This window comes from Notothenia rossii, assembly GCF_949606895.1.
Source record: "Notothenia rossii genome assembly, chromosome: 5".
Lineage (NCBI taxonomy): Eukaryota > Metazoa > Chordata > Actinopteri > Perciformes > Nototheniidae > Notothenia > Notothenia rossii.
This window is the reverse complement of record NC_136903.1, coordinates 40,563,406-40,589,867: the sequence shown is the minus strand read 5'-3', so window position 1 is coordinate 40,589,867 and position 26,462 is coordinate 40,563,406. Positions and strand designations below refer to the sequence as shown.

Below are 26,462 nucleotides of genomic sequence, written 5' to 3'. Positions count from 1 at the left end.
TCTGAAAGCCAAGACTTTGTTTATTTGAAATCAGATGAAAACAAACTGTAACGGACCCTGCCGTGTTATATATGATTACTATATGCCTTACATTCATAATTTCAGCGGGAGGGAGGGGGAGCGGCGCTGCGGAAGATCAGAGTGGCCAGTGAGAGGCGAGCTGTGGTCTTCCCTTTACAAGCTTAAAAAATGCGTGTAGCTACTGAGATTGAATATGTAGGCTATATAACAATAAAAAAGAACAAAATATACACAGCTAGATCAGATCGCGTTTTAGATGTGACTTTAGAGTAGAGGGGAATTATTGAAACGGGATTTGTACAGTGTTCCGCGCCGCGTGTGTTTTGTGTATTTTTGCGTTTGTGTGTATTGTGTTTGTTTCCCGGGGAAAACACTCACGAGAAACACCGGCTGTTGTTATGCCTGCAGTGACGTTAAATTACTCCTTTCCTCCGCTTGTAATTATGTCGTTACAAGCTTCAAATTTGTAGGCCTATTTATCATCTGAATTTGCCGAAACAAGTTTAATATTCTGAAAGCCAAGAATTTGCTTATTTGAAATCAGATAAAAAACAAACTGTAACAGACCCTGCCGTGTTATCTATGATTACTATACACCTTACATTCATAATTTCAGCAGGAGGGAGGGGGAGCGGCGATGAGGAACAGCAGAGTGGCGAGTGAGAGCTGTCATCTTCCCTTTACAAGCTTCAAACATGCCTGTAGCTAGTGAGATTGAATATAACTATAAAAAATAACAAAATATACACAGCTAGATCAGATCGCGTTTTAGATGTGACTTTAGAGTAGAGGGGAATTATTGAAAAGGGATTTGTATAGTTTTCCGCGGCATCTGCTGCTGCGAAAATGTGGGGCAGGGCTGAAAAGTGGGGGGGCCAATGGCCCCCTGGCCCCCCCGCTTCCGGCGCCCTTGCACACACACACACAACACACACACACACACACACACACAACACACACACACACACACACACACACACACACTTCACTGTGCACTGCAGAATGATGTATCTGCAGAGTTTGACCCTTGAAGGCTGTTTTTTCTGCTCTGAAATTGAATATATTTGTTACATATTAATATAATTTTAGATTTTTTGATTTGATTTGTGAATGGGAGAAGTAGTAGATGGAAAACATACTAAACACTAATTATTCAAAGTATTTTATATACGGTAATACTAAGGAGGCATAGGCCTATATGATGATATAATGTTTGACATTATTGATATTAAAACAGTGATTTGTTTTGCATGTAATTAGTGTGTTTTTCTTATCAAAAAGTGAAGTTATTTATTTGTAAGCTCCAAATCCAAATGTTTCCCTCAATGGCCTTTGTGCCCTGGCATGTGGCCTTTGCGCCCTTAAAAAATGTGTGACACCAAAGGCCAAATGGCCTTGCCCCTAAAATGACGAAATTCCAAGCCTGCGTCACGAGAAACAGCGGCTGTTGTTATGCCTGCTTTGATGTAAAGTTACTCCGTTCTCCGCTTGTAATTATGCCGTTACAAGCTTCAAAGTTGTATTTATCATCTGAATTTGCCGAAACAAGTTTAATATTCTGAAAGCCAAGACTTTGTTTATTTGAAATCAGATGAAAACAAACTGTAACGGACCCTGCCGTGTTATCTATGATTACTATACGCAAGGGGTCGGCAACCCCTGGCACGCGTGCCAGCATTGGCATAACCAGTGGCACACTCGGAATAAGTGGAATAAGTGTGCAAAATATTTAAATACATTTTCGGATCCTGAACGCGAGACCGCCGCCAGAGCTCGTCTCCCCGTAACCTGCAGAAGGAAGCCATGCACGCAACGCAGCCCCGCTCTCTTTAACTCCAGGTGACTTTCTGCCGCTTTCCTCCGTGGTGCAGTGCTGATCGTTTCACCACGGAGGAAAGCACTTCACTAATTGCAGTACCCATAATGAGCTGTACAAATGACGCAGTTTTTGCGTGGCTGTGTATTTAGTTGAAAGCCCAGTGGCGATCTGCTCATCTCTCATCGAAATAATATGCTACAAAGGGGCGGACTGGCCATCTGTGTGTTGAACTTTCCTGTCGGCTCCCAGACCGTAGTCGAGGAGGGCAGAAGCAACAAGCTTCAGGTTCAATAACCCACTTTAGCTTAATTGAATGGAGAGAGGCGAGCTCTTCTTGGGAGGACGTTGCATTTATTTAGCTGTTCTTCTGTTTCACAAAATACATCACAGACCTCTGTTTTTCTGCTTTCCCGTTTCACTTCCAGAAACATATACACGTTCCCTCACTGTCGCTCTACCATTCACAAACACATGCACAAGCCGCACCCCTCTCTCTCTCTCTTAAAGGGACAGCGATCTCATATCACTCTGCATGACCCTAATATCATAACTTGTGTGTTCTGGAGAATCACAGAACGGACGATCGTCCTTATTATTATGCCGTTTAAACCAATTATTTAAATGTGTTTGTTAAATTCGGCATCATGTAAGTTGCGCTGACAGGTCCACACACTGCTTCCCCGCAGCGAGGCTCCTCCGCCCTCCAGCTGATAGTTGACGAGCGTCAAGCTCCTCAACCCCCCCCCCCCCCCCCCGTTGATAATTATCGATCGTTGGCACGCTGATAACATTTTTAAAATGGCACTTCATATCAAAAAGGTTGCCGACCCCTGCTATACGCCATACATTCATAATGTCAGCGGGAGGGAGGGGGGAGCATCGCTACGTAAAAGCATTAGTGCGAGGGAGAGCTGTCATCTTCCCTTTACAAGCTTCAAACATGTATTTATCGGGAGATTTTGGCAATAAAAGTTTCATATTCTGAAAAAGATTCCCTGGAAACCTCCAAAACTCTTACACAGAAAGAGGATCTCTGCACACGCTTTTTTTTATATCAGCTTTGTGTTTCAATGGTTTTGTCCTAACCTTGGAGAGCCGTATGTTTACTGCCACCCTAAAAGGACCTCAAAAATGTTAAAAATGTTAATAAAGAATTTATTGAAAAGTTAGTTGGCTGATTGTTTTATATTGGATCAGCCAGGTTATATGGGATGCCCAGTCTACTATATATGATATGGGTCACTCATTTTACAATATTAAACTTTGTTTTCTTATCTTTAATTTTTCATCCTTATGTAGAATGCTATTACGAAACACACATTTGGTTGTTTATAGCATAAAGAACATCGGATTTAATGTGAGGTAGGGAACTAATCATTTGAGTATAAGTATGTGCATATAAATATGTAATTTACAACAGCTGTACGCTGCTTGAAAAGCTTGAAAATGCACCTTGAAAATGCTTGAAAAGTGCTTGAATTTGACTTTGGAAAAGGTGTAAGAACCCTGAGTTATGTTGCAGTTGTGTTCTTTTTTTATTATTATCTAGTGCTAGGCAGTTAGCGCTGTGTTGTTAGCTGTCAAAGACCTCTGTGCAGACTTATTTGACCACCGGCGATCGCAGACGGAAGTTCAAAGTCTGCTGCGCGTTTATATCGCCCAATTTTCAAAACGCGATCAAAATACCCATTCACATGTCTTGTGGCATGCCTGAACTGTCTACATACGACATTGTGCGTCACCATAGTAGGGAAACTTTCCTCCCATTATGGTCCAGATTCTTGTTGGAGAAGGGAAGAATGTACCCCAATCTGCTGCACCTAATACAAATAGTCCTAGTTTTTCCTGTCTCTACCTCTCAAGTTGAACGGCAGTTCTCAGTAATGAAGAGAATGCAGGGCGATTGGCGTTTAAGCCTGCACACTTCAACAATTGAAGATCTACTCCTCATCAAATCCCAGGGTTGTGCTCCTGCTGAATATCAAAGTGATGAAGCTGTGGCAAGATGGTGGGCAGCTGGCATCAACAAAAGGAGTCCCAATATTCATCCCTATGGTCAAAGGAACCCCAAAAGTCCAAATCTCCCTGACTCGTCATCATCTCCATCTTCAAGTGACTCAGAATAAGGACGCACCTTGACGTAGGCCCACTACCACAGTCTCACAGTGAGCCAAACATGTCTGTGCTATAAGAATCCTTTGTAGTTTTAATAAAGAATTTGTTTAATTGCAATTTGGTGTCCATTGAATGCTTAATAAATATATATAAAAGTATTGTAAATGCATATACAATCGTAGTCACTTCATATCGTATGTTAAATCATTTTTTTAATTTATGGCCTTGGTGCCCTGGCTTTTGGCCTTTGTGCCCTTAAAAAATTGACAACTCAAAAGGCCAAGTGGCCTTGCCCCTAAAATGACGAAATTCCAGGCCTGGTCCTTGGTATGAAAAAGTTTGAGAAATACTGATCCAAACCATCAACTTGTATCTTAGACCCAATCCCAGTACAGCTGATAAATATCCCCCATCCCCATAAGTGAATGTGTTTTAGTCTGAAAGCTATTTGGCATCACACCGCTGTTATGAACGTTTCTCTGGCATTCTACAGGTGATGTTAGCTAATCTGACTATCTTGACTACTTGTTGCTATCATATTGTGGCATAAGCCGTTTTCTACACGCATATTTTACCGGCGTAGTTTTCTTTATGATTTTACTTGTGATGGCCACATGTAACCCATGTATTGATTCCATCCGATAGTTGCAATAATACAAAACAAAAGGAAAACGTCTGCCTCTTCACAATGGTCAATAACAGTGAACGGATGGTTATTAAAGTAAGGTCAAATAAACAGAATCACACTAAGCTGGTTAGTGTTGCCTGACTTTATATAAGTGTTTTTTATACGTGTGGTCGCGTTCTAGTCACTTTGCTCAGCGCTACTGCTTGTTACAACTTGTATTCGCTGTACTTGCCATGAAATGTTATTGCTCAGGTTAATCTTGACCCCCTCCAATGTAAGCGTGACGTATTTGTTCTTAGATCTTGCCGGGTTGCCGAGTGGGGCCAGAGAATAGACCAGACTCCAGCAAAGGTCAATGTGTCTAGAGTCCGCCATCTAGTGGGATCAACTGAAATGCCGATTATTGCGGGAAAAAGGCAAAATGAATGCGGTCTTTACTATAATTTGGACAAGTTTCTACCAATATTCGGCGGGCCGGATTAAAAAGCCCAACAAGGCCGTATATGGCCCGCGGGCCTTAGTTTGCGCGTGCCTGGGGTAGGGTGTAGGGCGTGGTTTGGGATTGGGCATGAGAAACCCTGGCTTGAGTTACCGAGTTGATAACCAGTGTCGTAGGACCACTTAGCGAGAGCGCGTTTGTTTTGGATTAGGTAAGCCGGGTAACTCAAACATATCCAGGGTATGTTGAACTGGATTCGTAGTACAGGCCTGGCATGGTCTGCCCTCCTGTGTTTCCGGTTTGTTTTTGTTTTGTTTGTTACTTTTTCTTTTGTTCCCCCTTGCCTGCTCCGTAGCTTTTTGTGTGTCGAACCAGCTTTTTATTTAATAAAAGCTCACCTTTATTTACATCCCATGACCAGCCCTGTTTGTACTGCTTTTAGGTCTGCATACAAACCGTGACAATGTCATGATCGCCAGCTGGAGGTTGTTGTATTTATTCACCACTATATCACTTTCATGGTGTGTTTCTGTTCTCACTGCCTGTACGTACCTTCTGCATCGCAGAAGAAAGCATGTCGGTGCCTTTGTGGATGGGGACCTGCACCGAACCCAGGAATCGCACCAGGAACTTCTCTATCGAGCTATCCTTCGCAGCTATGGGAACAAAATAATAATAATAGCATCAACTTAAATAATGACAAGCTGATTGTGTCAGAAAATAAGTAGTGAGTGGAAAGTGAGAAAAGAAAATCATGTTGAAAATAAACTGGTGTTATACTCATTCTGGCCACAACAGGTTAAAGTGCACAACTACCTAACATTTAAAAAAAAGGTTCAAAGTATTCATGTTTTCTTCAAGCTGAGTATTAATTTCTCCATACACTGTAAACACAAGGAATATACAGTATATTTTATGTTAGCTAGTTTTGTTACTTTAAATGTGTTACAATCAGCTGGCAATGTATTTGAACCATCACTAATGTGCCAACATACACTGAACATTTTGATCAGACTTTAATAGAACACTAGATGTTTTTTTCTCACTTGTCTCTCTGCTATTCAGTTTTTGTATTTTAAATTTCTGTTGCAATGGACCTTGGATAGTGTTTGTGGGCAGCCTGACGGCGTAGAAGGCAGGGAAGATGCCGGTAGTCCCGGTCCTCATGTTGTAGCCCTGACACCACAGGTCCTCAGACTGCTTCAGCAGCAGCACCGGGTCATCCGTTTCTAGGTACAGCTCATCTGAATGACGAGGGACAAACCTAAAGAAAGGAAAGAGAGTATACAGAATTCATTCTCTGTGTTGATTTGGACATGTCACAGTTAGTTTGTATATGAGTATAAGTTTTGACCTGTAGGCAGCTCTGTGGCTCTGTTGTCTCTCCACTCCATCCAAAACACAGGAGAATACACCAAAGGAGCCAGCACCTGAGTGATACAGCAGCCATGTTACATTCATAACAGCTTACTTGGGAATGGAGAGCACAATTTGGCAACCATGACTACGTTTTTAGCTTTATGTGTAGGACACCTTCACTGAGGCTGAGTACACCTTCACCTTTTTCATATTAATGATATCCTCATTTTGTTATGGATTTGACTCAATTGTCAAAAATGGCCATCAAATATTTGTTGGAATGTTTCATTTTCTCCAACATACTGTAGTGATATATTTTCATCATTAGTTATTTAGCACAGAAAAGTATTATTCCACCTAATCTTTATTATTCTATTCTTCTTCTTTTTGTTATTGCTTTCTGGAGCTAGGCAAAACAGATTATCAGTAAATATATGTTAGGGCCGGTCACGTGATGCATTCAGATTTAGAGGTACGTTTTCGCCGTGCTCCAGCCTCAAGGTGTCACGATCTGTCTGTGTTGTGTTTTGTCTTGTCTTTTTCTGTCTTTGGTTTCATGTTTTATTTTGAAAAGTCTTCACTCCCTGTCTTGCCTGTCGCTTTCTTTCGGTTTTCCCTCCTACCCGATTACCCGATTGTGTTCACCTGGTGCCCCTGTGTTTTCTCCTCCCTCCTCACCTGTGTCTTGTTTGTGTGATTAGTCTTGTGTGTATTTAAGTTCTGTTTTTTCTGTCTGTCATTGTTGGTTCATTGTTTGTCGTTGACTGTGTTCACGAGGTAGTGTTCTGTTTGTTCCTGAAATCCTTGAAATAAAGGTATTTTTCTGTTTATTCTGCATTTGGGTCCTGCCTGCTTCACTCACCTTAACACAAGGGCCGATTATTTCATTTTCTTCCCGATCTAACCACAAGAAAGTGATTAATTTATTTTCGGGAACATGTCCAAAGCTGATGGAAACGATCATTTGGCATCATTTTGTCACTGAAAATAAGACTCCTGATGTGAGCCCTTCTATGCTATTGGAAGCTGGGAAGGCATACTTACACAGGGCTATTATGGCGCATTTCCACTAGGGGTAGTTCCGGCTAACGGGTACTTTTTCACAGTTTTCTGGCCCTCCAAAATCTTGGTTCTTTCTGGGCCAACAACCGGGCTGAATAATGCTAAACTAGTGACGTGAGTGGCTACAACTACAACACAATGAACATATTAGACCGTGATTTAATTGTAATACACGTTTCAAAATGATGCCGAAGTAACAACATACTAATACCGGTTAGTAAAAACCATGAATTAATGCTTTGACAAGTCTGCAGACAGACGGCAGGCGAAAAACCTTTTAAAATGCGTGTTTTCTGAATGGAGATTGGCTAAGCTAACGCAGTATAGGCCTATGCTCCGACCGTCCACACTCACAACAACGGCCTATACAGACATAAATAAACCAACGTATTCGCCATGACACAGACAGTCTGTGGTTTGTACTTGTTTAACTTTTGTCTAGTTTCTGAACAGATATGAGGAGCTGTGAGCTCTGAGTGCTAACAGCTAACGGCTGATGTTGGTTTTGTGGTTCGCATTGAAGATGTCGTCACGGCTCCGCCTACACTGCGTTACTACAGTTACTGCCCCAGTTCCTAAACTGTAATGGAAGCGCAGCATAAAGCGAGCCTGGCCTACCAAGCCCTAACTATACCGTACTAAGCCGTGCGAGGCCCTGCAGTGGAAATGCGCCATTATATCCTACACAGCAGCCCAGAAAAGGGGCGAGGGAAGGGGGAGCTCCCCTGTCTGAATTATTATTTGACGGTTATTGCTGCTCCCGCTGCAGGGTCGACTTCATGGGGGGTCATTCGCGGGCCATGCCCCCCCAAATGAGTCACTGTACCCCCCCAATGCAGGGTGGGCAAGCCCTGCCACTTTGCCGTTTTTTTCATATAGGCTAAGTGAAAACGTTTCCACTAAAGGTTTTTTGTGTGAAATACATCAGAAATAAAGAATACAAATATAAAACACAGCCTGAGGTGTGCTCACTGCTGCTCTCTGATTGGTGTGTTGCTTGACCAATGACCCCCTACCTTTGTTTTGTTATCATTACGTGGCTGTGTATTTAGATGAAAGCCCAGTGGCTGTTCATCTGTTACACTGATTATACAGTAACGCCGTAAAAATAATATAATATACAGTACAGTACAAGCAGGGCCGTATCCAGGATTTCCTAAATACCGAGGTCCAAATATGTTAGGGGGGTTCGGGGGACACCCCCCGAGATCTTTGGGATTTTCATGTTCTAGTTAGGTGCTTTTTAAGTCCTGTGGGGGGTCACACATTGGATAATATATTGATATCAAACCATGTCAGTGGGCTGACAATGTCAGCATAAATTATTTTTGAAAGTGTAATACATAAGAATCAGTTGATTGTTGCTATTAATGATCTGGACATGCAGAAGAGGCTAAAATGATCACAAAACATTGTCAACATTCATTTTCCATGTCTCTCTTCTTTCCATAACCTGCAGCCTCTCTTCCATCTTCTTGAGTCTCTCTGTCTTCTTCCTGTTCATTACTCTCTCTGTCCTCTTCTCTTTCTCTTTGTTTAATCTCTCTCTCGTTGTTCACTTTTTGCTCCTCCTCACTTGTCGCTCCTGCCAGTGAATTAAAAGCAATTCAGCAATTTAGTTCATTTCACTTGTTTGTTTGCATACTTTTTGTCATTTAAATCTGTTTTGTAAGATGTAAGCAAATTGTGTTTTATACAATTGTATGTTATTATGACATCATAACTGCAATAGATGTATGTTGTTTTACAATTATGCCTATTGTAAATTAAGACTATTGTTATAAATAAATATATATATAGATAGATAGATAGATGGGGTAATTAAGCCTACATTCTTCTGTGTGACTAGCTGCTGTTCCTCCCTGACTTCCATCACTTTCTCTCTGCTTGTCCTGTCTCTTCCTTACCAATGCTGAGCTTCGACTGACGTAGTCTTTTCATTATATCTGAGTCAGTGTAAAAAGCAAGGTGGAGGAGAGTCCTCTCCTGTCAGACTGAGAGGCTCTTATAACTTCAGCTCAGTGAGGTAAGGACTCTCTCAGTGTTTAGATAGTTAACTTTAGTGTAGGTTATCTCAGTGGGTCTCAAACGGTTTGGTCTCCATTTATGTAAACAAGTATTTGCGAGGAACACCTTTATATGATCATTATAGTTATTAAAAAATAAGAGAATATAGGAAAAACGGGAATTAAATAATTTAGGACAGTAACACAAGAATACAGTTTAAAAGGGGAGTGATTAGTAAAATAGTGTGATGTGAATGTCCCTGCATGGCCACTGATTAACTGAACTGAAACAGGTGTGTTAATCAGCGGAGGGACTCACAGCTGGGAAACTGACAGCTGAGAGTGGAAAGGCAGTGGAGAACTGTGAATGAGGGTTGGAGGACGCTACATGTGACTCGGCACTCTTTTGGGTGGGAGGGTGTCGTTCGCAGCGGATAGAGCTGCCGGCGACGAAGACAGCCAGACAGGAAAGACGTTCGAGTGTCAGGATCGTGAGGCCTGTTACCTCCTATAGATAGTCAGGGCCGGGGTTTTAGTGAGTGCGAGCCGCGATCCCTCCTTATGCACGGCGGTGCCCAAGCAACACGGACACCAGCTGTGACCTAGTTGACGTCGTCCGGCGAAGCCCATCCCCGGGGAGTTGGACGGCGTCCCAAGCGTAGACCCCAGGGGAGGGTCTCGCCAACTGGCGAGTTACGTATACTCATTTATATTGTTGTATGTCGGATTTTAAAAGTATTTTACAGTGTATGGAAGGAGAGCAGCAGGGGAGAGGCTACCTTGAATTGGAGCCCTCGCCCTAAATTGTTGGTTGGGTCATTGCAGTGTGAGTGTGCTGTGTGTGTTCATAATTAGTTGTGTGCCTCCAGCAGAGGGTGTTTGCATGCCGTGTTCTTAGTGTGGTGTGCCGCGTTAAATGCTAGTAAAACTAGCCCTGCTGAAGTGTATTTAAAAGTGGACTCCACAGTCTAGTGGGGGTTTCTGGTGCCCTGTGGACTCGCTTCCTCTGGTTCTCTCCTCTCCTCGTACCAGTGAACTGTTGTGGGTAAAATAAAGATTGTCCTATATTTTGTACAAAGCTGCCTCTGTATTTATTAGAAGGTTCTGACAAAGTGGTAGTGTTTCCTGCCACACCTGAGCGAATCCAACATATATTACAATATCCATAAAGAAAAAGTAAATCTGTTTACAGTTCTGTTTCATATGGATGCTGAGAGATGTAGGCTATCCATAGATCTCTTCATTTAGCTCTCAAAGTGCACCAGATTGATGCATTTAACTTCAATATTTAAAAAAAGAATCTTCCCGGGGGAGCATGCCCCCAGACCCTCCGAGAGGAGGTTAGGTCCACGCCCACCTAAAACATGTTCACATAGGATACTAAATACATTTGCACACCTTTTTTTTTTTGGTGGCATATGTCCATATGTTTCTGTTTTGGTGGTCGTGCCACAACCGTGCATGTATGCACAAGTCATAGGTGCGCTATAAAATAGCACTACAGCCCTGCAATGTGTGTGAAAGACAATATACTTTCCAGCATATTTTTTTTAATTGAAGTTGCGTTGCTGTTTGTGTGTTGGTTGTTGACGACGGTGTGTTCCCCCCCTTGGTAAATGATTGCCCCCCCATTCGATTTGTTCTAGAGCCAACTCTGTCCCGCTGTGCATAATCTGTGTAATATGTAGCCAATAAATTCCACATTGTTGGTAAAATTATATTTTACATCTTTGTAGTGTGTGTGCTCGCCAGTGGCGTGGCCTGCCCCGAATGTTTTTTCTGTAGCCCCGGACAATTCTACCGTGCTTTACGTGAACCTCATCATGACACTAGAGAAGACGGCAGGACTGTAATTTCCTGTGTTCAGTGAATGCAACAGAGGCAAGACACCAGACCAATCAGAGAGTTGCATGGAAATAAAACGATAGTTACGTGTGTAACTACGGTTCTATGAATACTGGATGACCGCCAGAGAATATTTATATCAACAAAGTCACGTGTGACCTCGTATGACCCCGGAAGGCATAAGTTCCGGTGTTGTCAACGAGTTAAGTTCTATGGAATCTTCTCGCGGAAAAACGAGATTCCGAGTGACCAAGAAACTCTGGCGGTCATCCAGTATTCATAGAACCGTAGTTACACACGTAACTATCGTTCTATTTCATCCCTACTGACCGCCAGAGGCAGTGCTTTAGCACTGGATGACCTATACCAAAAGAGTCACGAGGAAGTCTGAATACTCCCCTTATAAGGATGGCCTAGGCTGACTCTGCAGGAGGACCACACCCAGCGGGTTAGGGGCGGCAACATTCACCCTGTAGTATCTGGCGAATGTGCTCGGGGATGCCCATGTAGCCGCAGCACATACAGTGGGGCAAAACCAATTGTGCAAGTTCTCCCACTTAAAAAGATGAGAGGTCTGTAATTTTCATCCTAGGTATACCTCAACTATGAGAGACAGAATGGGGGGAAAGAATCCAGGAAATCACATTGTAGGATTTTTAATGAATTAATTGGTAAATTATGGTGGAAAATAAATATTTGGTCACCTACAAACAAACAAGATTTCTGGCTCTCACAGACCTGTAACTTCTTCTTTAAGAGCCTCCTCTGTCCTCCACTTATTAACTGTATTAATGGCACCTGTTTGAACTCGTTATCAGTATAAAAGACACCTATCCACAACCTCAAACAGTCACACTCCAAACTCCACTATGGCCAAGACCAAAGAGCTGTCAAAGGACACCAGAAACAAAATTGTAGACCTGCACCAGGCTGGGAAGACTGAATCTGCAATAAGTAAGCAGCTTGGTGTGAATAAACTGTGGGAGCAATTATTAGAAAATGGAAGACATACAAGACCACTGAAAATCTCCCTCGATCTGGGGCTCCACGGAAGATCTCACCCCGTGGGGTCAAAATGATCACAAGAACGGTGAGCAAAAATCCCAGAACCACACGGGGGAACCTAGTCAATGACCTGCAGAGAGCTGGGACCAAAGTAACAAAGGCTACCATCAATAACACACTACGCTGCTAAGGACTCAAATCCTGCAGTACCAGACTTGTACCCCTGCTTAAGCCAGTACATGTCCAGGCCCGTCTGAAGTTGGCTAGAGAGCATTTAGATGATCCAGAAGAGGATTGGGAGAATGTCATATGGTCAGATGAAACCAAAATACACATTTTTGGTAAAAACTCAACTAGACGTGTTTGGAGGAGAAAGAATGCTGAGTTGCATCCAAAGAACACCATACCTACTGTGAAACATGGGGGTGGAAACATCATGCTTTGGGGCTGTTCTTCTGCAAAGGGACCAGGACGACTGATCCGTGTAAAGGAAAGAATGAATGGGGCCATGTATCGTGAGATTTTGAGTGACAACCTCCTTCCATCAGCAAGGGCATTGAAGATTAAACGTGGCTGGGTCTTTCAGCATGACAATGATCCCAAACACACCGCCCGGGCAACGAAGGAGTGGCTTCGTAAGAAGCATTTCAAGGTCCTGGAGTGGCCTAGCCAGTCTCCAGATCTCAACCCCATAGAAAATCTTTGGAGGGAGTTGAAAGTCCGTGTTGCCCAGCGACATTCCCAAAACATCACTGCTCTAGAGGAGATCTGCATGGAGGAATGGGCCAAAATACCGGCAACAGTGTGTGAAAACCTTGTGAAGACTTACAGAAAACGTTTGACCTCTGTCTTTGCCAACAAAGGGTATATAACAAAGTATTGAGATGAACTTTTGTTAATGACCAAATACTTATTTTCCACCATAATTTGCAAATAAATTCTTTAAAAATCAGACAATTTTTTTTTCTCATTTTGTCTCTCATAGTTGAGGTATACCTAGGATGAAAATTACAGGCCTCCCTCATCTTTTTAAGTGGGAGAACTTGCACAATTGGTGGCTGACTAAATACTTTTTTGCCCCACTGTATGTCCTTGCACCTTAGGGAGGAACGCTGTGTTCGGCCATAAGGTGACATCTGAGCCATTTGAGTTCCACCTCAGACACGAGCTGTTCACGGACAAGGCCTGAAGCTCGCTTACACGCTTTGCTGAGGTGATGGCAAGAAGAAAGCAGTCTTAGCTGAGAGCCACTTCAGTTCTGCCTGTAACAAAGGTTCAACAGGAGGCGAGCATAGTGCATCCAGCAGCAAGGGCAGGTCCCATGTAGGGGCCCTTGGGATATTCGGGGGGGCGAAGCCTCAGAGCTCCCCCTTAAAATGAGGGATACCAACCTATGGCTCCCACTGTGCTGTTTTCAGCCCTTGCGTGTTGAGCTGATATAGCAGCCACATACACCCTGACGGTAGCGGGACACCGGCCGTCGTCCAGGGGGGACTGCAGGAACTCAAGGGTCGTAGGCACCGAGCAAGGTACTGGGTCCTCATTTCGCCCTTGGCACCAGTCAAAAAAACAAACAGTTTCCACCTGTTTTCGTACTGCCTACGAGTAGATGGTGCCCTGGCATTTGAGAATAGTCTTCCTGGCAGACGCTATGCATTCGCTCAGCAGTGGGTCGGGCCCTCCAGTGGCCAGACACACAGCTGGAGGCGGGCAGGGGTCGGGGTGCCACATCTGACCCTCCAACTGAGACAAGAGGTCCTTCCTGTTGGGGAGACGCCAAGGCGTCCCACAGCAGAGTCTGTGCAGCAGATGGACGGGCCCGCACCTAGCTGGGTTAAACAAGGAAGTTTAACAGGACAGCCTAGCCAGGCGGCTCCTGCTAGAATCAAGCAACATGCCTACCAGGAGCGGGGGCGAGAACACTGCCTTCACTGGTTGAGTTGATAACGAATTCCAGATGCAGCGTAACCGGGAGCGGGTGCAAGAACACAGCCTCCACTAGCTACCTGCTGAACGTAAAGAGTAGAATGCTCCTACTCGCCGAACACAGAGAGGGATGTAAATGTCCTACACCCACGTTACCAGCAGAGAGAGCGGGAGCGAGCACTGCCTTCACCTAGCTGGAAAAAAAAAGAAGTTTCAGCAGGACAGCCTATCCAGTCGGCTGCTGCTAGAATAAAGCATCACGTCTACCCGGAGTGGGGGTGAGAACACTGCTTTCGCTGGTTGAGTGACTGTGTCCAGAACCACCCCAATGAAGGTTAGGCTCTGAGAGGGGTTCAGACAACTCTTCTCCATGTTCACCATGAGGCCTAGCCGGGCGACATGAGAGAGAAGGAGAGCCGTGTCCTGGATCGTCTGTAACCGGGATGGTGAGATTAACCAGTCGTCTAAGGAGAGGGAGAGTCCGAATGGGAGCACCCTGAACTGGAAATGACGGCCTCTGAAGGCAAAGCGAAGAAACTGCCTGTGATGAGGCAGGAATCAACTGTGAGCAGGGAGAGAGGAGCGGAAACACTCTCCACTAGCGCTTTAGCAAGTTAACTTTGAGCGAGAGCACTCAGTTAACTGGAGGATGGATGCACTTATATGTCGTTACCATTCTTCGCATATCGTGTATTTTTTTTTTTACTATGTTTGTAAAATGTAATTTCCTTAAATGTTTTATGTGAGGGAATGGAAAGTAGCTCAAAGCTAAATCTGGCACTGTTACGCTTGACACATTTAAATGTTTTAAGTGTTCATTACAGTGCATGTCCCTGTCAAATAAACGATTACATAAAATAACCAATTGTGCGCCGTGAGAGGGGAGCGAAGACACTCTCCTCACTAGCGCTGTAGCAAGTTAGCTTTGAGCGAGAGCACTCAGCTAACTGGGGATAGAACAGGAACTAATTGTGAGCTGTGAGAGGGGAGCGAAGACACTCTCTTCACTAGCGCTGTAGCAAGACAGACTCGGGTGAGCTAAAGGACTCCAAACTGTATCAAACACATCATCAGAGTGTTTAGATAGTTAACTTTAGTCTAAGTTATCTCAGTGGGTTTCAAACGGTTTGGTCACAAAAATGATTCAAAAGATTATTTCCGTGGCACACCTTCATATGATCATTATCGTTATAAAAAAAACAAGAGAATAAAGGAAAAACAGTCATGAAATACTATATGGCAGTAAAAAAAGAATACAGTTTGAAAGGGGAGTGATTTGTAAAATATCCATAAAGAAAAAGAACATCTGTTTACAGTTCTGTTTCATATGGGTGTTGAGAGATGTATCCATAGATCTCTTAAAGGTAGGGTAGGTAAGTTTGAGAAACCGGCTCGAGATACACTTTTTGTTATATTCCATGGAATGCTCTTAACATCCCGATAGCAATGAATATCTTAAGTGCTTTGACAAAAAATCCATAAAAAAATGTCATCTTTGGAAGCCGTAATGCTGTAAAAAGTACGACCAATCATTTTAGCCGGCCCAGCCAAAATAACTGGATGGCCTACCTGCCTGTCAGCCTTCCATCTGTGCACAAACTTATCTCGTGTCCTCATTGGTCATGTGCGCATTCGTGTGTTGGAGGAGGGGCTCTATAAGGAAGTGGCAGATTTTCTCCGGTTGTGTATTTTAGAATTCTAGCGATCTCGAGCTGTTTTCTCCAACTTACCTACCCTACCTTTAATGTTGCTCTCAAAGTGCACCAGATTGATGCTTTTAACTTCAATATTTAAAAAAAAATCTTCCAGGGGGAACATCCCCCCGGACTCCCCTAGAGGAGGAGAGGTCCGCTCCCCACTCGGAAAAAATAGCACTTTACCCCTGCCTATATGCCGTGAGCTGATTATCGAGCCTTCATTGTAACAGTCGCGGGTGTACTGTGTGTTTGCGTGTGGGGAGTGTTGCAGTAGAACATTCCACTGTAGCGCCCCTGATGCTCGCGCTTTTGTGCGTGCTCTATAGTGCCCGTAATAGTGTTCACTGGAGTCCAGCACCTCAGCACCCCCACTCAAATATACTTTCCCGCGCCTCTGCTCTTAAGAGACAGCTAGATTAGGAAAAGATCATTTTTAACCATGAGACTCAATTGAAGCTATACCGCAATATCTCTCTGGCTAAACAGCTTGACGTAGCCCGTTTGACACACCTCTTTTATGCTAGACATCGGTTGTTTGAAGCCGGTAATAAACTTAGGTGACTGCTAGCACGTCTGGCTTGCGCTAAAACTAAGTCAAATGTAATCCCCTCTCTCATTTATAAGAATGGCTTGAGACACCTCAAATCAGCTGATCTAAATAAAATAATGAGATTATTTTATAAAGACCTCTACAGTTCAGATTGTACATCTTCTGTTGAGTCCAGATCTATATTTCTTGATAAACTAATCTGTAAACCAATTAGTAAAGAGGGGGTAATCTTCATCTTCAGTGAGATGCTTCTATCCTTACAGATATGTATTTGGACTCCTGTAGCAGATGGGTCTTACCCCTCAGGTAAACCCCCTGATGTACAGATGTAGCACTGAATTTTGGACTCCAGTTTACAGCTTCCTGCCTACGACCTGCCAAAGACCAGTATAGAGGAATGTTAAGCCCTCCCACTATTTTCCAAGAGGGCGTTGCCAGATTTTCAATTTCAGGTTTTAACCAGGAGATGGCGCTTCATTCACAAATACAGAAAGACAAGTTTCATGGACTTTCAGTTGTGTTTTGAAGAGCATTTGAACACATCAATATTTTAGATCAACTAAAGTATATCTAATCTTGTAATTCAATAATATATAGTCTTTATATATTAAATAATCATAATGTAAATGTTTACATTACACTTCTTTATTTGTTATGCTCATACTTTAACCTTTACAATCGTTTGCTTTAATATGCAGTATATTTTTGTGTTTGCTTCCTCCTGCTCCCTTTCGGACACATACTGTATGATTTATTATTATTATTAATATGAAGATATTATTAAGATAAGATAAGATGTTACTTTATGGATTGAACATTTTAGTTTAGAATGTGCTGTCCCACGGTAATTCAGAAGTCTCACAGGGCACATTCCGACCATTATTTAAAACAATAGGTGCTTTCACACCGTCTACAGTTTGATTTGTATAGAGGGAGCTCTGTCAGTTTTCGAATTACCCATTTGCTTTCGGGGAGCCCTATTTTTCAGAGCACATCCTGCTACTAAATATGTCACACGCACGCTCTGTTGACTGGCGCAGCAGCGCGGATGCGATCAATTGCTATAAAAACACTCTTCTACTAATACAGACGGTGTCACTATGCCGGCGGATGTGGCCGTTGTTGAAGCCTCTTCAGGCTCCGCATCGGCAGGCCTCTCCCTCGGTGTGGAGCTGTCAAGCTCGACCCTAACGCCGCTTACAGCCGGCCAACTAAAAGTTGTTTTCCGTTCACGTTGTCATTTTTAGACTCCTTCGCTTCTTTGCTTGTGAATCCAAAAGCTGTGACGCTTGGCTGTTTTCGTTTTGCCATATTTTTTTATTACACAGCCAGAGCTAAAAAAATATCAATATGAACATTTCAAATACCGCGCCGGCATCACCCCATAACCATAGCAACGTAAGTAAGAATGCAGCGCCGCCACGTACAGATGGCAACACCCAGACATATTCACAAATATAAAACAAATATTCAGAAACTGTAATGAACAATAACTATTATTTATTTCAAGAACTGTTATTTACAGAAACTCAACATTTCTAATCTGTGTGACACAAATATGCACAATTGTTATCTCAAAGTCTCCCTCCCTCTTCGGGGGAGCCAAGCTCCCCCTAGCTCCCCCTCATTTCGAACAGTGTCTGTGGCTGAATGGCCAGCGATTAGGTGCGGCGCATTTATCATAGGTGATCAGAGCTAACTGCCTGCCGTCAGATTTCATTTAAAAAACAGATCTGATTTTAAGACTATTTCTGCGCTCATAAAGAATGATAAGAATAAGAATAATGCGTATTGAACTGGTTTCATTAATTAGTGAGTTTATTTAACACTAGAACCGCCAATCGGGTCAATTTGTGTGATGTGTGTTGTGTGTGTGCAATGTCACTTTTTTTCAATAAAATATTAAAGTCTCCCAGTCCGTGACTTTTCCTGAAAGTGTGTTATGTAGCACCCTATGTTGTTAAAAATTGCATTCTATTAGCGGGATTTGACGGGTTTAGGTAGGCCTATACAAAAACCTCCGGCGGTTCTAGTGTTAAGGTAATTAGGTACGGTAAAAGCCCTTTTTTATCAGTAACGAATTTAGCAGTTGAACATAAAAGTCAACTAACTGAGGGTCACTTGCAATTACAGTGTTGTGTCTAACTGTAAGCTTGTCACTCAGAGTAACCTACCGTTAATTTAGCTGCTGGAGAAGAAAGATCAAGGGGGGAGGGGGGGAGAGAGCTGTGGTTGATGGGCCATTAGTTGTGTAAATACACAGCTGAGAGCTGCCGTTTCATTCAGACTGTTTAAAAAACTGTAACAACGGACTATTTTTCTTAGCGGATGCATGTCAATTTAAATCAATACATACAACTATTTTTTAAATCAATACATACAACTATTTTTTAAATCAATAAAAACATTTTCTAATCCATAAAAGCATTTCAATTAATATTGGGAGTCATGTCGTTACTTTGTTGAGAATGTGGCCGTGTAAGCGGGATAATTTGCAGCGACTTGTTCCTTATGGGGAAAATAACACCCGTCATGTGTGTGTAGAGGTGTGTGTGGTTAAAACACTTTCATGAAGTGAAGGAATTTCCTTCTATAAAACAGCTGTGGGCAGCAGTGAGTGTCACGGACATGAATTCATAGATCAAGGCAGACTGGTGCACACACTCTCCTGTCCTGCCAGTCGACACGCCCGTTCTAAGCCGTGTCACTCCTCACATCCCAAGCATCCCCGAAAAGTGTATTATGTTGTGACATCTCAGATGTTATGTTTCAGTTGTGCTCTGTCTATGTTCAGTGATGCAAACTTGTCACCTTTCGGCGAAATTCGCCGTTTTGAATCCAAAATAAGTCGTTTGTGTGATTCATGTAGATCTGCAATACAAATATTTTTGGGGTATGGGGGGGGCTGGGACCCGGAGTAATCTGCGGCCGTGAGCTGTTATGTGCGATCATGACACGCATGGTGTTCTTTTTTTATATATTATAATGAAGTACGAGCTGTGTGCTCGAGTCTTCCTGCCTGTCGGCTCTGGTCATGGATGTAATAAGGCTCTGCTGCTCCGAGATGATGGTCTAGCTTCAGCAGCTACATTACCTACGGGTGCGTTCGTTAATATTAACTGTGCGTCCGGAGTCACTGTGGCACAGACTGGACCGCTGGTGAACAGCTGTTAGAACGGGCCGTTCAGGTGTTCAGAGCAGAGCTCACTGTCGGAGCGGCAGAGCGTGATGTGAACTGAAAAGTTTTTCTGTGGCAATATTATTTAAGGAATCGTTGAGCTAGCTAGCTAGCATACATTGTCACTATCTGCTAACGTTAGCTTTAGCCTTCTATTTCTAATAGTTTTTTTCATAGGCTATAAACAGAGGTGGTATAAGTATATATATATATATATATATTGTACTTGAGTAAAATTAGAAGTACTCAGATCTTGTACTTGAGTAAAAATAGAAGTACTCAGGTCTTGTACTTGAGTAAAAGTAGAAGTACTCAGGTCTTGTACTTGAGTAAAAGTAGAAGTACTCAGATCTTGTACTTGAGTAAAAGTAATAGTCCCAGAGTGTAGCAATACTCTGTTACAGTAAAAGTCCTGCATTCAAAATGTTCCTCAAGTAAAAGTAGAAAAGTATTATCATCAAAATATAGTGAGAGTAGCGACAGTAAAAGTAGTCATTGTGCAGATTGGTCCATTTCAGAATAATAAATAAGATATGTTTTATAATGATTGATCATGAAAGTGTTCTCAAAGCTGGTAAAGGTGCAGCTAGTTTGAATGACTTTGTATACTGCAGGGTAGCTTGTGGATTTACTCCAGGTGGAACTAAAGTCTGATTTAACACTTGATTATATTTCACTTAATTAATCCAGATCTGTGAAGTAACTAAAGGTATTAAATACATGTAGTGGAGTCAAAGTACACCATGTACCTCTGAACTGTAGTGGAGTAGAAGAACAAAGTAGCAAAACATTGAAATACTTAAATAAAGTACAAGTATCTCAACATTGTGCCCAAGTATAGTACTTGTTGAGTTTATGAACTTAGTTACTTTACACCATGTGGCTATAAAGATAAAAAGACTTAAGCCTTGCACAGAGGCACAAAAAAACATTTTCAAAATGCTCAACAGTGCTGCCAAAATTATAAACTGACTGCTACACAATTTAAAATAAATGCTTTTATATATTTCTATTAGATGTGACTCTTTGGCGTTTCTGTTATTATTAACACTGCTGCTTTAGTTGTTCTGACTGCTAAAATCCTCTGTCATTCCGTGGGGTGGGGGAGCCGGGGGCTCGGATCCTTGTCACCTTTTTCATACCTGATGAGTTTGCATCCCTGTATGTTAAAAAGCCTCAGTCACCTTAATTCATGTAATAAAAACATCTCAGGTCAGTAACACTCAAAGCTAAATGTGCAATACCATGTTCAGCTATGTTACTATTTATAATGTTATTGTTGTTACATCAGAAGATGTATATTGAAATGATTTCTTAACTTACAGTAGGCTATTTTTTACAATGTGTGTTGGAAGGATTTATTAAATTACAATGAATATTGTCATTGTTGAAGGCTTTTAGAGAAGGGTGAACTATAAGCCTGAATTACATAACTATAATTTTATACCTAAAAACATAAAAGCCACAATAAATAAATCACAATTATTCTAGTTATTTTTACCTCCCGTATTGCTTTCAACCCACCAGCTTTTATGGTGTTGTTACATCACTAACTGTAAGCTTGTCACATACAGTCTATGGTCACTCAGAGTAACCTACTGTTAATTTAGCTGCTGGAGAAGAAAGATCAGGGGGGGAGGGGGGGAGAGAGCTGTGGTTGATGGGCCATTAGTTGTGTAAATACACAGCTAAGAGGCACGCTCTGTTGACTGGCGCAGCAGCGCGGATGCGATCAATTGCTATAAAAACACTCTTCTACTAATACAGACAGTGTCACTATGCCGGCGGATGTGGCTGTTGTTGAAGCCTCTTCAGGCTCCGCATCGGCAGGCCTCTCCCTCGGTGTGGAGCTGTCAAGCTCGACCCTAACGCCGCTTACAGCCGGCCAACTAAAAGTTGTTTTCCGTTCACGTTGTCATTTTTAGACTCCTTCGCTTCTTTGCTTGTGAATCCAAAAGCTGTGACGCTTGACTGTTTTCGTTTTGCCTAATTTTTTTATTACACAGCCAGAGTTAAACAAATATCAATATGAACATTTCAAATACCGCGCCGGCATCACCGCCATAACCATAGCAACGTAAGTAAGAATGCAGCGCCGCCACGTACAGATGGCAACACCCAGACATATTCACAAATATAAAACAAATATTCAGAAACTGTAATGAACAATAACTATTATTTATTTCAAGAACTGTTATTTACAGAAACTCAACATTTCTAATTTGTGTGACACAAATATGCACGATTGTTTTGGGCTCCCCCTATTTATCTCAAAGTCTCCCTCCCTCTTCGGGGGAGCCAAGCTCCCCCTAGCTCCCCCCCCATTTCGAACAGTATCTGTGGCTGAATGGCCAGCGATTAGGTGCAGCGCATTTATCATAGGTGATCAGAGCTAACTGCCTGCCGTCAGATTTCATTTAAAAAACAGATCTGATTTTAAGACTATTTCTGCGCTCATAAAGAATGATAAGAATAAGAATAATGCGTATTGAACTGGTTTCATTAATTAGTGAGTTTATTTAACACTAGAACCGCCAATCGGGTCAATTTGTGTGATGTGTGTTGTGTGTGTGCAATGTAACTTTTTTTCCAATAAAATATTAAAGTCTCCCAATCCGTGACTTTTCCTGAAAGTGTGTTATGTAGCACCCTATGTTGTTAAAAATTGCATTCTAATAGCGGGATTTGACGGGTTTAGGTAGGCCTATACAAAAACCTCTGGCGGTTCTAGTGTTAAGTTAATTAGGTACAGTAGAAGCCCTTTTTTATCAGTAACGAATTTAGCAGTTGAACATAAAAGTCAACTAACTGAGGGTCACTTGCAATGACAGTGTTGTGTCTAACTGTAAGCTTGTCACTCAGAGTAACCTACCGTTAATTTAGCTGCTGGAGAAGAAAGATCAAGGGGAGGGGGGGGAGAGAGCTGTGGTTGATGGGCCATTAGTTGTGTAAATACACAGAGCTGCCGTTTCATTCAGACTGTTTAAAAAACTGTAACAACGGACTATTTTTCTTAGCGGATGCATGTCAATTTAAATCAATACATACAACTATTTTTTAAATCAATAAAAACATTTTCTAAATCCATAAAAGCATTTCAATTAGTATTGGGAGTCATGTCGTTACTTTGTTGAGAATGTGGCCATGTAATAAGCGGGATAATTTGCAGCGACTTGTTCCTTATGGGGAAAATAACACCATTCATCCAGATGAGGATCCCTCCGCTACACTTTGGGATCCTGATCGACCGACAAAGCTCTCTTAAAATATACATATTTTTGGTGAATTACTGAGTTTAGGCACGTTAATAACGTTTTAATGAAGTTGAATACAGTATATTCATATGTGTCAGTGATTTCATGTCAATTCGGCGAACATAAACATAAATGATCGTGGTGAAGATGATGATTAAATTAGGATTAAAAATCGAGAGCTGGGCTGCATTTCCTCCCGTTCGTTTTTTTCGAATAACAAAATTATTTTGTTAAATAACAACATGGTGATGTTTTGTAAATGATTACATGTCTCTTATTTAGCACAGTAGTATGATATCCGTGACATATGGATCTTAACAAAGTTCCGCTGTACATCCAGCATACTGTATCTCACTTTATTTCACATGAGCTCCAGTGTGGAACCCCACTGCACCCCCTGGTGGATCAATGATCCATTGCAGCTGGCTTCATTATAATTACATTTATCTATCACGGGGGCGGTCTCAAGTCAAGCTGGAGGTTTTCCCTTGAGCGAGGGCAGATCACGTACCAATCACGGCCCTCGCGTGTCAAACTGTCTGAAATGAATCGCTACATCTGTATGTGGTTCTTACAGAACTATCAGCCTAATTTAAAGGGGACCTATCATGCGAAACGCACCTTTGTACGTCTTTTATACATGAATATGTGTTCCCGGTGTGTCAGGGAACTCACCAAGTGTCAGAAAACACAACCCTATCTCTTTTCCTCCATACCCAAATCTCTAAAAACGGGGCTTTAACGGATCTGATACAGACTGATACAGATTTGAAAATAGTCTGTCAGTGACGAGGAGCTCCGCCTATATGGCCAACTTTCCACCAATCAGGGGATTGAGAGGTTGCCATGGCATGGTAACAGCATGGTAACAGCATGGTAACATGACGCTCGTAACTCGGCCCCCTCCTTTGCAGGGGGGCGTGGTCAGCTGTAGCGAATGCAAAGACAGGGTGGAGGAGAGGAAAATAGAGCGAAATGAGGCATGGCTAAAATGCATGATCTGTTTGGTATTTTGAAAAAGAAAACGTATAAATATACCTCATATAGGTATGGCCCTACAATATATTATTCAAATATAGCATGATATGTCTCCTTTTAAGTTTACAGCAAATTGCTCTCAAAACTTCTTACAAAGAGGCTGGAGAATCTTCTTCCAACTCTCATTAAACCTGACCAGACCAGCTTTGTTCACGGGCGTTATTCTATCAGTAATATGCGGAAGTTATTGAATATTGTGCAGTTTGCCAATCAGAGGAAACAGAAGGCACTGGCTGTCTCGTTAGACAGAAGGCCTTCGATAGAGTCGAGTGGGGCTACATGTTCAATGTCCTGGCGAGGTTTGGCTTAGGAGGGGACTTCCTTTGGTGGATCCAAACCATATATCATTCACCTTCAGCTGTAGTCATAACTAACGGATGGCGCTCTGAACCTTTTCCTGTGGCTAGGGGCGTACCTCAGGGGAGCCCACTAAGCCCTCTTCTCTTTGCTTTAGCGTTGGAACCATTAGCTGAAAGTATTCGTATACACACTGATATAAGGGGAGTGATGATGGGGAATGTGCAACATAAAATGGCCTTATACGTGGACAATATCTTGCTATTTTTGTCGTGCCCCAAGCTGTCGATTTCTACTACGATGACAGTCTTTAGTGAGTTCCGTGCCACATCTGGCTACAAGATAAACTATATTAAATCTGAATCTATGCCGTTAGGGACCATGAATAACACAGATGTCCTGGTCAGTTTCTGTTGATGGGTCGGATCAGTCTCATTAAGATGAGTGTCCTCCCCCGTCACTTATATCCATTAAAGATGCTCCCTCTTTACTTGACCAATACATTTGATCTTAACTTCCAAAATAAATCACTTTCTGAATTTATTTTGCACTGGAAAAAACCCAGACAAAGGCTTAATATACTACAGCAACCTACAGATAGGGACGACCTTACTATGCCTAATTTGATATTTACAACTGGGCCTGCCATGTATCCTACGTCTGGTCAGACCCGGCGCCAGAACAAATCTAAAGGGAGGGCATATGATTTTCATGGGAGGGCACACAAAACCTTCATGTCCTGCGGGCCTGCGGCACAATATATATCAAACAGCAAGGCCAACAGCATTGCGTAAAGATGCACACTTATCGCAAATAGGCTACATACACAAATAAAGAGCAACATAGAAAAAACTTTTGAAACATTGTGTGCGTGGCAGCACAAAAACTGGTAAATCACGAGCAAGGCACACTGGTTAAGGATGGCAGCTTCCTCATCATTGCACTCGGAGAGAAATAGTAGAGACAGAGACGATGAACTGTTTAGCCCGCAATGTGCATGGTTTATTTTCCTATGCACTGCACTCGGACATGCTGTGGAGTGAATCGTAGTCAGCTCTGAGAGGGAGTTGGTTGACAGCTAAAAAAGCTATAATATCAACGACAGCTGCACGTAATAACGGTTCCGTGCCAGCTGATCTGCACCAAAGTACTAATTTCCTTATTTGCTTCCTCACGTATCTGTCTCTCTCTCCACAAACTCTCACAAAATGTGTTCTTTTGATTCGGCATTCCTTAGCAGTCCTTTATCAGTCTGTAATGCGTGTTTCCAGTCGCAAAAACCTTTGACAGTAAAAGCCGCATCAGATGAAGATGTATTTACTTTAAAATGTCTACAGGGGAAACAAAAGGCTGTGTCTGCTTTTAACGAATATTCAAGCCAAGGTCTGTTGTTGCACCATGCAGTGATAAAAGTGCGCTTCTTTCCTGAAAACAATCTCCTGGCTAACGATCCAGTTTCACCTGGTTGGGTTTATTAACCCCAAGATCATATGGGGCTATTGGTCTTTGAGCGGTTGCTGGCCCAATAGTACCTGTTGATGTGCTGCAAGGTAGCGTCTGTAGTGGAGGCACCGGCACGGAGGAGGATGCTGGCGGGTGTGGTACAGGGTGTGGAAACGCAGGTGGTGATGGTAGGGGCCAAAGGAGCTGTGCCTCGGAGGACAGCGTTGGTGGCAGCCGCCTTGATGAGTCAAGGCTTGGGCTACATCACCCAGGGCAGCTTGTCAACCCAGTTACCGTCCGTAAGGCCGGCCTTGAGCGCCGCCTTCATAGAGAGATGGAAGCGCTCGCAGAGGCCGTTAGCCTGGGGGTGGTAAGCGGAAGTCCTGTGCAGTTTGACCCCCAAACTGTCTGCAACCGAGCCCCAGAGCCCTGAAGTGAACTGTGAGCCCCTGTCCGAGGAAATGTCTGACGGGGTGCCAAAACGACACACCCACGTCGCAATAAAAGCCCTAGCCACGTCAGCGGCTGAAGTCGACACAAGAGGAACCGCCTCCGGACAACGGGTCGTCCTATCCACCATGGTGAGGAGGTAGGAAAAACCCTGAGAGGAGGGCAACGGACCTACCAGGTCGATGTTAACATGATCAAATCTCCTCTCTGGCACTAGGAACCGCTCCAAAGGGGCCTTCGTGTGGCGGTGCACCTTAGCGCGTTGGCAAGCCACGCACCCCCCGGCCCAAGCTCTTACATCCTTTTTCAGCCCACGCCAGACAAACTTTG

General features: G+C 42.9%; 1 protein-coding gene across 2 annotated transcripts in view; it reads right to left on the bottom strand.

The window, feature by feature from the left end:
- The window catches only part of LOC307039391 (C-Jun-amino-terminal kinase-interacting protein 1-like), an 86,981-nt gene that overhangs the window by 23,539 nt on the left and 36,980 nt on the right, over positions 1–26,462 (bottom strand). For both annotated transcript variants that reach the window (XM_079681416.1, XM_079681415.1), the window contains exons 6-8: positions 6,377–6,452; positions 6,120–6,286; positions 5,575–5,678 (exon numbers count right to left, since the gene is read on the bottom strand). In XM_079681416.1, the coding sequence (XP_079537542.1) occupies positions 5,575–5,678; positions 6,120–6,286; positions 6,377–6,452 (347 nt within the window). The remainder of the gene's footprint in view (positions 1–5,574; positions 5,679–6,119; positions 6,287–6,376; positions 6,453–26,462) is intronic.